This window comes from Hemitrygon akajei, chromosome 19 (genome assembly GCF_048418815.1).
Source record: "Hemitrygon akajei chromosome 19, sHemAka1.3, whole genome shotgun sequence".
Lineage (NCBI taxonomy): Eukaryota > Metazoa > Chordata > Chondrichthyes > Myliobatiformes > Dasyatidae > Hemitrygon > Hemitrygon akajei.
Window position 1 is genome coordinate 27,119,247 of NC_133142.1, and position 16,485 is coordinate 27,135,731.

The 16,485-nt window shown below is 41.1% G+C and overlaps 1 protein-coding gene across 3 annotated transcripts in view; it reads left to right on the forward strand.

Moving 5' to 3' along the window:
• The window catches only part of LOC140741842 (receptor-type tyrosine-protein phosphatase gamma-like), a 648,055-nt gene that overhangs the window by 608,144 nt on the left and 23,426 nt on the right, over nucleotides 1–16,485 (forward strand). For all 3 annotated transcript variants that reach the window (XM_073072297.1, XM_073072296.1, XM_073072295.1), the window contains 3 exons: nucleotides 3,900–3,993; nucleotides 4,373–4,449; nucleotides 7,298–7,426. In XM_073072297.1, the coding sequence (XP_072928398.1) occupies nucleotides 3,900–3,993; nucleotides 4,373–4,449; nucleotides 7,298–7,426 (300 nt within the window). The remainder of the gene's footprint in view (nucleotides 1–3,899; nucleotides 3,994–4,372; nucleotides 4,450–7,297; nucleotides 7,427–16,485) is intronic.

Genomic DNA, 16,485 nt, shown 5'->3' on the forward strand with positions numbered 1-16,485 from the left:
AGGAAAAATGGGGAAGATGAATTATTTGTCAAATCCCTAATTGGTTGATGTGTCAACCCCCTCAAATCTACCTCACAAGAGTTTTTTTTTTGCCTATCACTACTGAGCCTACTGCTGCATGAAAATTGACATGGTTTGAGATGGAAAAATTGGTAGAACTGAGAATTCTGAGCTTCTCATCTCAAATGAATGATTTAAGTCTTGAAGAACCCTCATGGTATGGTGCAAATCAGAACCCTACTCTCCAGAGGGATACTTAACATTCCAGAACCATCTCAGCAAAAACAAATTAAAAAGTATCATCTTCAGGCCTTGTGAGCTTGTGGCTCCATCTTCCCATTATCTGGCCGGGTCAAAATTGTGGAGGGCCAGAAACAATTCCTTCCTATCCAACGTCATTCATCCAATTTGCCACTTGACTTCCTTTATATAAATACAGTCACATATTTCCATTACTGTCTTTAATGGACAAAAAAGCTTGTTAGGGTAAACTGTTCAAATCAATCTATATTAATAATTCAATTGTGTGTTCTTCTGTTCTGAATAGTGATTTTACACTAAACATTGGGCGAGAGTCTCACACAATGCCATGATTTTACCCAGAACAAACCACTGAACATTTATGTATTAAGGCTGGCATGCACTTACACATTAAATTTTCTACTGCAAGCACATCAAGTATGAATGGTGGGTCCTCAATATGGAAGAAGGCCTCATCTGAAGCGTAAGAGTGTGCTCATTCTTTCTTCATCCATCTCAGGGCCACTGACAGTGTAACCCGAAGGGCATTCCTGAAATCATTCTTCTTGCTGTTAGGTACTGGGGATCTGTAATTACCATCCAACACCAGATACACACCTACAAAGGGCAGGTGCCCCATCAACCATCAGCACCACTACTCAGGGATATACGTATTCGTAAGTGGCCCCATTAGTATTTATGAGGGATTGTGGAGGCAAAGGCTCACTTGACCCTCCTAACAGTTTGTCCTTGATTCTTCACACAATTGGGGACTACTAGTGTGCTTGTGTTACCGCTACACATTATTGTTCAACTAAGTGTGGCCTGCTTGTGCTTTGCTGATTCCATGTGTTTCAGATGTGAACATCCCTTTGTGGTTTTGGTTGAGTTATAAAGCAATTTAGCACTGATACAGGCCCTTCGTCTCAATGGGTCCACGCTGACCATGATGCCCACCATCTAGACCCAATTTCCTGTGTTCAGACCATACCCTTCTCAGACTTGCCCCTTCACGGACTTTTTGAATTTCAGTGCATTTTATTGAACCAGTTAGAGCAGAGCTGAAATGTCCGTATTTTATTTAATCAGTTACCGTTAAAATAAACATTAAAAACCATTGTATGGGATTTTGCGCAACTACAAAGTGGTAAAACCAAAGTTTTGTGTAAATACTAGAAACATAGAAAACCTACAGCACGATACAAGCCCTTCGGCCCACAATGCTGTGCTGAACATGTACTTACTTAGAAATTACCTAAGGTTACCCATAGCCCTCTATTTATCTAAGCTCCATAAACCTATCCAAGAGTCTCTTAAAAGACTATCGTATCCGCCTCCACCACTGTCACCAGCAGCCCGTTCCACGCACTTACCACTCTCTATGTAAAAAACTTACCCCTGATGTCTCCTCTGTACCTACTTCCAAGCACCTTAAAACTATGCCCTCTCGTGCTAGCCATTTCAGCCCTGGGAAAAAGCCTCTAGACTATCCACTATAGATGCTGCCGGGCCTGCTGCATTCTACCAGCGTTTTGTGTGTGTTGCTTGAATTTCCAGCATCTGCAGATTTCCCCATGTTGGCGATTGTAGGGATGACTTACAGCAGACTGAAAAGCTTGAGCAGATAGACATTGAGAAAGAGGATGTGCTGGAGCTTTTGGAAAGCATCAAGTTGGATAAGTCATTGGGACCGGGTGAGATATACCCCAGGCTACTGTGGGAGGCAAGGGAGGAGATTGCTGAGCCTCTGGCCATGATCTTTGCATCATCAGTGGGGATGGGAGAGGTTCCAGAGGATTGGACGGTTGCAGATGTTGTTCCCTTGTTCAAGAAAGGGAGTAGAGATAGACCAAGAGATTATAGACCCGTAAGTCTTACTTCAGTGGTTGGTAAGTTGATGGAGAAGATCCTGAGTGGCAGGATTTATGAACATTTGAGAAAGTAAGGAGGCATGGGATCCAAGGGGACCTTGCTTTGTGGATCCAGAATTGGCTTGCCCACAGAAGACAAGTCGTTGGTACCAATATGGACGTGATCAGAAACATTCTGGACCCTGGCACCTGGGAGGCAAAATACCATCCGTGTTTCTTTCCTGCATCCACAGAATCATCTGTCTGACCCCCTAATTATAGCGTCCCCTATTACTGCTACCTTCTTCCTTTCCCTATCTTTCTGAGCCACAGGGCCAGACTCTGTGCCAGAGGCATGGCCACTGTTGCTTCCCCCAGGTAGTCCGTCCACACACCCCCCCCCCAACAGTACTCAAACAGGAGTACAGTCGGCCCTCCTTATCCGCGAGGCATTGGTTCTGGGACCCCTCGTGGACACCAAAATTCGTGGATGCTCAAGTCCCTAATGCAACCTGTCTCAATGCGGTGGACCTTAGGACCCAGCGGAACCCTGGACCTTATTTAACCTGTCTCAGTGCGGTGGACCTTAGGACCCAGCTGTAGAAATCTGAATCCGCAGTGTTTCTGTTCATGAAAATAATCACGATAACGATTGAAAATAAAGTGGGAATAATAAAGCGATCGGAAAGATGTGAAATGCCTCAACCTGTTATCACCAAAGCCCCGCTGAACCAAAGCCCTCCTACTTTGTCCCCTTCTATTCCATTGCCCGCTCCTCCAACACCTGCTCTTTAAATCTGTCTCCTTTTAAACTTTGCACCAGTTTAACTCACAAACATCCACGCGCTTGTCCTTCAATCAATATTGTAAATTTATAAGCTGAAGCCAATTGCTGAACATCCGCTAACTAGGATTTGGCATGGCACCAGTATCAACTGCTGTTGGCAGCGTCGTTAGCGTGGCTCTATTACAGCTCGTGGTGTCGGAGTGCAGAGTTCAATCCCACTGCCGTCTGTGAGGAGCTGGTTTGCCATCCCTTGAAAGCATGGGTTTCCTCTGGGTGCTCCAGTTTCTTCCCACATTGCAAAGCTGTACCAGTTAGCAGGTTAATTGGTCATTATAAATTGTCCTGTGATTCGGCTAGGGTTAAATAGATGGGTTGCTGGGTGGCACGGCCAGAAGGGCCCGTTCCATGCTGTATCTCTAAATAAACAATATATAAATATCCCGCTGTATGATTTTAGACAGCACTGTTCAAATGCACGTTCTTCTTTTACTATTCCAAGTCATAATCTTCTATCTCTGAGAACTGGGGAATTAGGCCACTAGTCACTTGACTAATTGGAGTGAAGAGCTCCTCTTCCCAGCAAAAGGTGTTAGCTCAGTATAGTTCATAAAGCCAGTTTCTTTTTAACGTATGGTCAACCTAGATTTTGAGAGATTAAAAATGATAGCTGCGAAAATCTGTGTAGTTTATCTTGTGCTTTCACTCATCAGATCAGACAAGCAGCAATAAATTCATGATAGTGCTGTTTTTATTATGAGAAAATATTGAGGAACTGACTGGTGCAGAACATAATGGGAGGGGAATATTGCCTCTCTATGTTTTCAAATGTAATTGTGATCTGTTAAAATAATATATGGGTATAATGCTAATGCTAGTGCATATTTACCATTTGGGTTTCTCTATTATCCATATATTCATAGAATATTGTGATTACAAAATATGTTAACACTTGATCCTATTTAAGAAAAGCTTGATGATTTTATATAGAAATTGCATAAGCTTTACTTTTTTTGTTGTTACAGTTGGTAACTCAGTGTAATGCAAAATTTATAGAATGCTTCAGTGCCCAGAAAGAATGCAACAAAGAGAAGAACAGGAACTCCTCAGTTGTGCCATGTAAGATGACCTCTGTTTTGAGAACCTGTGCAAAATTGATGTATCTGTAATTGAACCATCAAGATATTTTAAGATGAATTATGTACATCAGTGATAATATTTAAGAATTAAAGATTGAGAACTGTTATAAAATATCTAATTTTAGCATTTTAGAGCCACTAACTGTACCATGACACCTATTGTAGGACTGTGAATGATAACTGCTTTCCCCAGATCCTGCCTTATGCAACACTTGCCAATTTCAAAGACTGCATCATTGAACTGTTCTATTGTTTGAAATCTTTAAGGGTTGTTTGCTTAACATTGCTATGAGCTTTTCTGAAACAATATTATTTATATATCTAACTTTTTGCCCTGAAAAATTGGTCCAATCTTCCAGCTGAACGAGCTCGGGTAGGCCTCGCACCATTACCTGGGACCAAAGGAACTGATTATATCAATGCCTCCTACATCATGGTGAGTATTAAGCACAAAGATTTGTGTTCCCCCACCCAGGTTGTAAGTTATATCTGAAATACATGGTGGAAATAACACTGTCAGACATGCAGCACCATCCAGACTAGTGACTTACTATGATAGTTGTGTCAAACAATGATTTAAGTGATATATGGATGACACTTTCCATGTATGCTATCAACTGACTATTAAGAAAATTAACTAAGATTAAAAATTGCCTATTTTGCTTTTCTTTTCAGACAGACTAAGTGTTTAATCTAGAATTCTGAATACTAATGAAGTTGCTATTTTCTATTCCTTTCACTTGAAATGATGATTAATGCAGGCTACACTTTCATAGATTTTATATATTCACAAAGTGCTCTCTTGAGAATACTGAACTGAGCCATTGAGTACTCATTGTAAATGTAAAAAGATCATGATTTTATGACCTTGTTAACCATAAGAAGGTAGAACAGACTTTCTCAACCTTTTTGCCCTGGAGGAACCCTTGAAATAATTTGCAGGTCTCAGGGACCCCTGTGTAAAAATTATTATATCTACAGCTCACAGTATGTTAGTGTGATCATTAAGTTGTAGATATAATAATCTAAATGTTATTGTCAATGCTCTTTTGAGTAGAGAATGCAAATTTTTAAAACATAAAGCAAACATAATAAATTTCTGTTAAATAACTGGCTTAAGCCAAAATGAGATTTAATTTTTCTAAAGATAGGCTTGGTAGATTTAATTAAATAAATATTGTAAAATGATTTTAATTAAAATCCTTACTGTTTGTTTTGAGATTCCAACAGCCTTTTAAAATAATCAGCACTTTTACATGTCATATGGCTGTGGTTTGTAGTTAAGTGTCTTTTTAATTTTGCTGGAGCCATTGCTATATTTGTATGGTGTTTGCCACAGAGTAGGTTCAATGGAACAGGGGTTAATAAAATATAAAAAAGGATTGCATAATAAATAACTAAATGAGAAAACCGCAGTTTTCTCAAGTGTTTTCTCAAACACTTCACAATACAATTCAGTTCTAACCTACACAATCCACCTTTTGCAACTTTTAGAACAACAGCAAAGTGGCAGGCCAGCAGCTCAGTCATGGCACATAAAAATTCCTTCTTTAGAATGAAAAATTCCCTCCAATTTTTTACTACACCAGTAGAGTTTGTTTGTTTCCATAAGACAGTTCAGCGCTTAAGGGGAAGTTGGGAGAGATAATTTGGGAGGGGGAGGCTGACATCAAAGCCCAAGTTGGGATGGTCCATTCAATGCTTGGAAAACGCACTTCACACTCCTCATCAGCCTACCGTACACCCCTCCATGCAATACAGTGTTCATCATCAACCTGCCATCCTCCGCTCCATGCAGTACAACACTCCTCATCAGCCTACCATCCTCCCCTCTGTGCAATACAATACAGTGTTCATGATCAGCCTACCGTTCCCCCCTCCGTGCAATACAGTGTTCATCATCAGCCTACCATCCTCCCCTCCATGCAGTACAACACTCCTCATCAGCCTGCCATTCTCCCCTCCGTGCAATACAGTACAGTGTTCATCATCAGCCTGCTGTCCTCCCTTCCGTGCAATACAGTACAGTGTTCATCATCAGCCTGCCGTCCTCCCCTCTGTGCAATACAGTAGTGTTCATCATCAGCCTGCTGTCCTCCCTTCCGTGCAATACAGTACAGTGTTCATCATCAGCCTGCCGTCCTCCCCTCTGTGCAATACAGTACAGTGTTCATCATCAGCCTGCCGTCCTGCCCTCTGTGCAATACAGTACAGTGTTCATCATCAGCCTGCCGTCCTCCCCTCTGTGCAATACAGTACAGTGTTCATCATCAGCCTGCCGTCCTCCCCTCTGTGCAATACAGTACAGTGTTCATCATCAGCCTGCCGTCCTGCCCTCTGTGCAATACAGTACAGTGTACATCATCAGCCTGCTGTCCTCCCCTCAGTGCAATACAGTGCTCAACAGAGCACACCATCAGCCTAACATCCTCCCCTTCCTGCAATTCGGCACTCAGCAATTATCAACGGCCTCCCCTTTCTCACGTTAAAAATAAACACAGTCCTACTGCGCACTGCCATAATGGGCTGAGAGACTTTGAACAAGATTGCGAACAGAGCTATTCGGTCACTGCCCACCACTGTGAGAGCTAGCATCGCCATTGCATGAAGTTCAAAGAAGTATGTTTATTTTTTCAGTTGCAATCTCTCACGGAACCCTGGTTGAGAAATCCTGCTGTAGAATGTAGAAGTATTATATTATTGCCTCCATTTCGCAGGCTTGAGCTAATGATTCAGGCTTCTGTACACTGCAGATTTAGGCAAAAGCCCATGGAAGAAGTGCAAAAGTGTTCTCCTGATTTCTTACCCCAATTTCATTTTTTAAATATAATGTATTGTTTAATAAGTTTCAGGGATCACTGGCAAATTCATATTTAATTATACATCCCTCACTGTGTTAAGAAGATGTCTTCTTGAACTAATATATAACGAATATAACAGTTAACGTATGTAATGATTTTTAGACTTCACTCCAATGTCCTTGAAGGGAGTGTTGATATAGCCCCTCACCTGTTGTCCGTGACCTTTTACTTGGTAAGGACAGGGATTTGGGAGGTTATTGTGGAAGCAGCATTGGTATGCAGTGGAACCTCATGCATGGTGTTCACATCAGCTGCATTGTGCTGTGGTAATGAATGGTTCATGTGAATGTGATCAAGCCAGCTGACTAGTTTTGAATAATGTATCGCTGGAGGAATGTGCTCTCTTTAAATGTCTTTATCATTCTCTATGTCTCTTAATATCATATAAGCAGTAGTGATTGAAACATTTGTTTATTATTGCAGGGATACTACAGAAGCAATGAATTTATTATTACTCAGCATCCTTTGCCACACACAACGAAGGACTTTTGGCGAATGATTTGGGACCACAATGCACAAATTATTGTCATGTTACCTGATAACCATGGACTTGTGAGTATCAGCAGTTTCTTGTAAATATAATTTTAGCTGCTGTTTTATTTTAGTAGTTCCATGTTTTTTTTTCCCAATAAGATCAGAGAAAGAAGCAGAAACAGGCTGATCAGCCACTTGTAGCTGCTTTGCCATTTCAGTAGCTGACTTCCTACCTCAGTGTTACCCTTCTGCACTAATTTCATTTATATTTAAAGAAAATGGCTGAACTCTACCTTGAATATACTTGCTATCACCTCTTATAAAGTGAAATCAAGTGACATAGGTGCCAACAGGGCTTCACTTCCAAATAAGCACAATGCCTTCTTTAACCACCAAAGCATGGAGCAACCATCGCAAACTCTCACAGCCCCCGATGATCCTGAGGCCAATGTGAGAGCATCCTTCAGGAGGGTGAACCCATGGAAAGCATCCAGCCCAGTGGGGTTCCTGGCCGAATACTAAAAGCCTATCCCTGATCAATTGGCTGGAGTGTTCACTGAGATCTTTAACCTCTTGATTGGGTAGATTGAGGTACCATCTGCTTCAAGCAGGCTTCAATTATACCGGTGCCTAAAAAGAACATGGTAACCTGCTTCAATGACTATCATCCAAAAGCACTTACATCCAGAGTGATGAAATGTTTTGAGACATTGGTGATGAAGCATATCACCACCTGCCTGATAGCAACTTGGATCTGCTCAAATATGCATACCGGCACAACAGGCCCATAAGCAGATGCCATTTCATTCAGTCTTGACTCAACACTGAAATTTCTGGGTAGCAGATTTGCTCTTTACCAACTAAAGCATTTCAAAGCTATCATCCTTTCAAAACTAATCAATAAGCTTCAAGACCTTGGCCTCAATACCTCCTTTTACAACTGGAATTTTGATTTCCTCATTTACAGACCCCAGTCAGTTCGGATTGGCAAAAACACCTCCTCCACAATCTCCATCAACACTGGTACATCACAAGAATGTGTGCTTGTCCCAAGTCTGAACCATTCCCACAACCTATGGACTCACTTCATCTCATGTCCTCAATATTTATTGCTTTTTTTCCTTCCTTTTTGTATTTGCACAGTTTGCTGTGTTTTCCACACTGGTTGTCCATCCTGTTAGTACAGTCTTTCATTGATTCTATTATGGTTGTGGATTTATTGAGTATGCCCACAAGAAAATGAATCTCAGGGTTGCATATGGAGACTTATATGTACTTTGATAATACATTTACTTGAACTTTGAACTACACGACTGAGCTTCCCCAGCTCTAAAGGATAGAGAATTCACTAAAGAAGTTTCTTTGCATCCCTTCTTTGTACTTTGAGATAGTGATCTCTGGTTCTAGAAAATGTAAAGCAGATTTATCTTATCAAATTTGTGTTTACTTCTAACCACTTGAAGAAGGTTTTTACTTCTAAATTAAATCGTTATGATACCTGATTTTTTAATGTAATTGTGAATATAAACATTCAGATCTCACAGGTTTGAAACTCTCAACATGACTGACACGTTGTCCTATTTATTTTGTAATACTGCAAGAATATTGAATTCCATCATAACCAGAGGAGTTGTACTTCTGTTTAACATCCGAACATTCTTTCTATTGAGAATCTCAATTTCCTGACTCTAACCCACTCTGTAAATATAAACAGACATAAAGTGCACAATTGTTTAGTGACGCACGGTACCTCAGTCAAAATAATGGAATTATTAACCTTTATGACCTCTTACTGTTATAGCCAAATGGTGGCACAATGGTGCAGTAGTTAGCATGGTGTTCACACAGTTCCTGTGACCTAGATTTGACCCTGACCTAATGGTGAGAGTCTGGATGTTATACATTCTCCCTGTGAGCCTGTGGGTTTCCCCTGCTTGTTCTAATTTCCTCCCACATCCCAAAGATGTGCTGATTGGTAAGTAGAATGGCCAAAGTAAAGTATACGTGGGTGGGGACATTGATAGGGACATGGAGCTGATATAGATGGGAATGCTCTGTGCTGGTATAGACTCAATGGGCTGAATAGCCACCTCCTATGTCATAAGGAAAAGTGAGGAAATGTTTGTTTAGGTTAGTTAAGTAAGTTTTTAAACGGAACCCTTTCTTTGACTGCAAAAAGGGTTATCAGCTGCATACACAGAGCAGAAAAGAGAAGGCTACCAACTCCAGAGTGGGGTGAGCATGAACTCAACTTACTATACCCACAAAGTAAAAGTTGAAAGAGAAAGTATTTAACATAATTCCGGAAAAATAGGAACTTATAATTAAAACTGCTTTGAATGGGGCCACCATATTTGTTTTTCCTCTCAACATTTTCCTTAGATGTGAGAGGTAAGGTGATCTGCTTGATAACAATAACAAAGTGGGATGAATGCTCATTCGGAGGAAGCATCGTCTAGCCAGTTTTACGATGGGGCCTCTTGCACATTCCTACTTCTCTTCCTTGTGAATCCTTCTTCAAACTTTCTTCCTAATCATTACTTCTAACATCTTTCTTTTTGGGTAGCCTCCCACCTGATGGCATGAATATTGATTTCTCCTTCCCTATAAAAAAAACACCCCACCCTCCACCTTCCTCCATTCCCCACTCTAACCTTCAACACTTCTCACCTGCCTATCACTTCATCCTGGGTCCCCTCCTCCTTCTCTTTCTCCTATGGTCCATTCTCCTCTATCAGATCCCTTCTTCTCAAGCCCTTTACTCTTCCCAGCCATCTGCCATCACCTATCAGCTAACTTTCTTCCTCTCCCCCCACCTTTTTATTCTGGCATCTTCCCCCTTCCTTCTCTGTCCTGAGGAAGGGTCTCAGACCGAAATGTCAACTATTTATTCATTTTCCTAGATGCTGCCTGACTTGCTCAGTTGTTCCGGCATTTTGTGTGTGTGGCTTTGGATTTCCAGCATCTGCAGACTTTCTTCTGCTTATCTTTTTCATCATCCCTCTTTCCGTTGTTTAATTTACTGACATGAAGCACCCTGGATCAATTTACGGTACATTGTTAAAAGTTTTACTGTTGCAAACTATATGATACTGCATATCCAATGTTGATTTATCAATCCTTTTAGTAGTTCAATTGAATTGAATGATCTTTATTGTCATTATACATAGATACAATGAAACTCTGTTTGGCTTCCTCTCAGGCAATCAAACAAAGTGGTAGTTAAAAACAAGACAATAGTAGAAAAACGGTATTAAATAGATAAGTAGCATAAGATAAGTTACAGCAGCACCAGAATGTCACAGTAATGCACAAAGTGTCATTAGTGCAAGTATTTGAGTCCTTGTGTGTGCATGTGTGTGCTCATAGTTTCAGTCAATAGACAATAGACAGTAGGTGCAGGAGTAGGCCATTCGGCCCTTCTAGCCAGCACCGCCATTCACTGTGATCATGGCTGATCATACACAATCAGTACCCCGTTCCTGCCCTCTCCCCATATCCCTTGACCCCGCTATCTATAAGAGCTCTATCTAACTCTCTCTTGAATGCATGCAGAGACTTGGCCTCCACTGTCTTCTGGGGCAGAGCATTCCACATATCCACCACTCTCTGGGTGAAAAAGTTTTTCCACATCTCTGTTCTAAATGGCCAACCCCTTATTCTTAAACTGTGGCCTCTAGTTCTGGACTCACCCATCAGCGGGAACATGCTTCCTGTCTCCAGTGTGTCTAATCCCTTAATAATCTTATATGTTTCAATCAGATCCCCTCTCATCCTTCTAAATTCCAGTGTATACAAGCCCAGTCGCTCCAATCTTTCAACATATGACAGTCCCGCCATTCCGGGAATTAACCTTGTGAACCTACGCTGCACTCCCTCAATAGCAAGAATGTCCTTCCTCAAATTTGGAGACCAAGACTGCACACAATACTCCAGGTGGGGTCTCACCAGGGCCCTGTACAGCTGCAGAAGGACCTCTTTACTACTATACTCAATTCCTCTTGTTATAAAAGCCAGCATGCCATTAGCTTTCTTCACTGCCTGCTGTACCTGCATGCTTGCTTTCATTGACTGATGTACAAGTACACCTAGATCTTGTTGTACTTCCCCTTTTCCTAACTTGACTCCATTTAGATAGTAATCTGCCTTCCTGTTCTTGCCACCAAAGTGGATAACCTCACATTTATCCACATTAAACTGCATCTGCCATACATTTGCCCACTCACCCAACCTGTCCAAGTCACCCTGCATTTTCATAACATCCTCCTGACATTTCACACTGCCACCCAGCTTTGTGTCATCAGCAAATTTGATAATGTTACTTTTAATCCCTTCATCTAAATCATTAATGTATATTGTAAACAGCTGCGGTCCCAGCACCGAACCTTGCGGTACCCCACTGGTCACAGCCTGCCATTCCGAAAGGGACCCGTTAATCACTACTCTAGCCTGCCATTCCGAAAGGGACCCGTTAATCACTACTCTTGCCATTCTGAAAGGGACCCGTTAATCACTACTCTAGTCATTGTTCTGTGGGAGTGGTGTGATGGAGGCCACAGCTCTGGGGTAGAAGCTGTTCCTCAATCTATTTGTTCTGGTTTTTAGTGTCCTGAACCTTTAGCTGGATGGCAGCGGGTCAAACAGGGAGTGGCCGGGGTGTGTGGTGTCTCTGGTTATGCTGATTGCTTTCCTCCTGAGTCTGCTGGAATAGATGGTGTCCAGTCCTGGGAGCTCCATCCTGACAATTCGCTGGGTTGCCTTCACCACACAATGCAGGTCTTGTCGCTCAGCGGCTGTGCAGCTAGCACACCACACTGTGGCGCTGTTGGTCAGGATGGTTTCAATTGTGCTTCTGTAGAAGTTAAGCAACAGCTTTTGTGGAAGTTTGGCCTGTTTCAGCTTTCTGAGGAAGAAGAATCTTTGTTGTGCCTTTTTTACAAGCATCGAGGTGTTGGTGGTCCATGTCAGCTGCTTTGACAACATAACTCCAAGGAACTTCAGGTGTTCCACACTTTCCACTACCTCTCCATGTATATGGAGGGGGGTGTGTACTCTGTCCTTTGATCTCCTGAAGTCAATGATCATCTCTTTTGTTTTAGAAGTGTTAAGGACCAGGTCGTTGTCCTTACACCACTCCGTCAGATGATCTACCTCAAGCCTGTAGGCTGTTTCATCCTCATCCGAGATCAGGCCAACCACTGTGGTATCGTCCGCAAATTTAATTGGAGGTGTAGATGGGGGTGCAGTCATGTGTGAAGAGTGTGTAGAGCATAGGGCTCAGCACACAGCCCTGTGGGGTGCCTGTTTTTAAGATGAGGGTGGTGGAGGTGTGCTTACCAACTCTGACTTGCTGTGGTTGGTCTGTGAGAAAGTCCATGACCCACAAGCACAGGGAGGAAACAAGGCCAAGAGTGTTCAGTTTGCTGACCAGTTTATGGGGGATGACTGTGTGACTAGAAAAACACATCAATGTGAAAAGTGTTAGCAACATATTAGGCTGGATCCTGCTTGCCTTGCATTTGTCTACCGAGCTATTCCTATGGCTGCACTTTTTGTAGTGTCTGAGTCAAACTGAACTCCAGACCTCACTCTGCAATTATCCGATGATGTGAAGTAGTCCACGAGCACTGATGACTCTGTGGCACCACCACAGTGACAGCCTGATCATCTTTTTTACAACTTAAAAAAATGTAAAGGAAGTAAATAAAAACATTAAAAATGAGTGAGGTGAGAAATAAACATTTATCTGCACTCATCTTTTCAGAGAAGCTCAGTGACGTCACTTACATAGCGTCTAGTGGCTAGCCTGGTAAAAAACCAAGGGACCAATGCACGGAGCCCTTCATTTTAAACTGAGGAAGTTCCTCCCCTACACTCAATGCTGAATGCAGTGGAGGAATGGGGAAGCAGGTGTGCTGGTAGACCTATCTACATAAACTTAACAATAAAATATTTGGAGTCATGCAGCCGAGAAACAGGTCTTTCAGCCCGACTCCTTCATAGGCTCCGAATAATTGAAAGAAGGATTAGAAGGGAGATGAAAAAAGATAGTTTAATTTTCTAAGAGGGTTAAAGTTGTCTCCAAAACATTCTATAATAGGGATGGAGGAGGATGTAGAAGTAGAAACCTTCATCACATTTAGCTTGTACTTGGATATGCAGATGAAGAGTTATGACCTACTGGGTCAGAAACCCTGTATTACAAGGAGGAAGTAGGATTATATCATAGACACAATGGCTTTTTCCTGTGCCCGAAGTTTTTGAGGGTTCAATGAAATAACTGATAAACTTAAGTCAGATTTTCAGAGTAAATAGCAGCAACGCCGAGTCAAACTGTGTTTGCTGCAAATGTGCTGTCTACTCAAAGGGTAGGGCCCAAAGGAATGTGGCTTTAAACTTAAAATTAATAAGGAGTTCACTTTCCACATCCCAACCACACGGTCTGTGATCTCTCCAATCTCCCGCTAAGATCTTACTCCTCTTGTTTATTCTGCTGTAAGTTTGCCCTGCCACTGCATGTGCATGGAACTCATGCCTGTAACCCTGCTCCTGTTATTCCCATTTCTTCCATGGTGCCACTGAAGAGTTGTTCCCATCAGAAATTGGGAGAAAAGCTATATGGCCAGAATACTGATGGGTATAAACCTTTGATGAAGGCAGCTCAAAACAAGAACTAGGTGATGTTCACTTCAGCCTTTGTAGGAGATTTTCAGAGATACAATATCTGATTGATTAGAGTATTGTGCTTTTTTTTAAAGTTGCACAAAATTGCACAATTATGGAGCAAAAATGTTACTGTTGCATACTTAATGTAAATTTGGCAGAAAAGGCAGGACCAGTACCTTTTAGCAACTGTGCATGAATCCTATCATTTTGGGAAAATATGGGTTCAGGGTTACTTCTTATATCAAAATAATTTTAGAATCATGACGGTTTTGGTTCATCCCTTGTCACAGTAGGGAAAAAGTGAGCATGAGAACCCTTGATTGTGTGGTATGAGGTTTAAATCCCGTTGTAGTACTTTCTTAATTTAACAGCAGATAAATAGGACTGACTCAAGATACTGAATGGACTGTGCCAATCCTAAGCCTCTGTAATTAAGCTGAATGTATCTTGGCCTTCCCACAGTGGCATGGCATTGTGGTCCCTGAGAAGATTGCAGTGCCAGCCAGAGATGAGACAATATTGTAGTCTTAAACTTCTATAAAATTTGCCCAACTTTGAACTTAGAAGGGACTGTAGTTAACCCCCGTCTACTCTGCCAGCTGCTGGTAGATCTAATGGACCTGTCCCAACTTTGTCCTTCCACTGAGGGTCACTGAGTGTGACCGAGACTTTGCTTTACTTGTTTAGTCAAATATCTGGAAATTCAGAGTAATGTTTCAGTTTCCTTGCAAGCCTATTATTGACTGGACCTCAGGCCTGTTTATTTTTATGCAGAGAGTGGTGCTTGTGATTAATATGGGCCAAACCTTATGGTGCAAACTAATCTTCACCTGGTTATCTTTAACACAAACACAAAAATATCTGTAAATGCTGGAAATCCAAGCAACACACACAAAATGCTGGAGGAACTCAGCAGGCCAGGCAGCATCAACGGAAAAGAGTAAACAGTCGACTTTGCGGGCCAAGACTCTTCATCAACCTGGCCTGCTGAGTTTCTCCAACATTTTGTGTGATTTGCCAGGAGTAGTATCAGATCAGTCCAAGATAGATAGATAGATATTCTATTGATCCCAAGGAAATTACTGTCACAGTAGCATTACAAGTGCACAGATATACAAATATTAGAAGAGAAGTAAGAAAAAAAGTTACCTCAAACAGTCAACAGAAGAGGATCATCACTTCCCCAGCTATAGGTTGGCACATTAGAGAGCCTAATAGCTGAGGGTGAGAATGGCCTCATATATCACTTTTTGGAGCAGTGCAGTTGTCTTAGTCTATTACTAAAATAATGTAAATTTTTAGAAAACAAGTCAGGTTTATTTGTAGAATATAGAAATTCTATATTAATTTTTCTTCCTACTAAACATGAAGGGCAGGTACTTCAGTGAACCTAGTGAATAGTTGTGTGTTGCTTATGGAATTGTAATTCATAACCACAAATTAAAACTTTACTTCACATAGTCAGGCTTTTGGGAATCTGACTTTTCATTTCACGCCTTATCTTTACTGTGCTTGATAGAACAACTGTCAGATTTTCACTTATTTGGAGGCAAAATTTATTTTTAATTATGTGCATGTAGTTAATGCCCATCTAAATCCTAAAGAAGGCAATTATTTACTCGCTGAGTGTCAGAACAGTTGCCAAGAAGGTGTCAGAATTAGCAGTGATGGTCAAAGCAGCTGGAATATAAAATGCTAACTCTAATTTACTGGAGTGCTTTCACTGCAAGGGAATAGATTTTGGAATAAACTTATGAAGCATAAAACTAAAGAAATAAATTCAAACTCCCTGTCATTAAAATTGCAAGATACCCTGCGGGACTAAAATTGATGCTTACAAATGTTAGAAATATCTTGTTGTGAAGTACTTTGAAGTGTATGCGCTCCACTATACAATATAATTTAATGTTAAAAATCATTCCTTAAAGAATATGCTGAAGAAAAATTAACATTATAATTTTAGATGTATTTATAGTATCCTTAAAGATATAGTTTTATATTAAGAATGGTGCAGGGTCAAAGATATTGTATTTGGACTGGTACTGTGAACATAATATTTTGGTGATGTGTCATGTGACTGCCAATTAAAGCTAAAATAAGTGACACAAACTTGGAAGCATGGAAAAAGGAAAAGAAAAATGAGTGATAGTAACAGAACAAAAAATATATAAAGCCAATAAATATATATCCCTCTCAAGGAAGAAATATAACAAACAAAACCCTGCATAAAACAATTCTTCCAACTGAAATCATCCAGTTAACTGATAATTTCAGAATGGCCTTGAACTCCTTTGAAAAATTGATCTGGTGGCTATGGATAGCTGGTGGACAACTGCTGTTCTTCATTAACATTCTCAGAGGATGTGGTGTGAGTGTTAAGTGGATCTTGGATTAAAAGGTCCAGCTTCAGGCTGACATCCTTTCAACACAAAAAGGCACTGATTACGTAGACTGGATGGAAGATTGAGGAC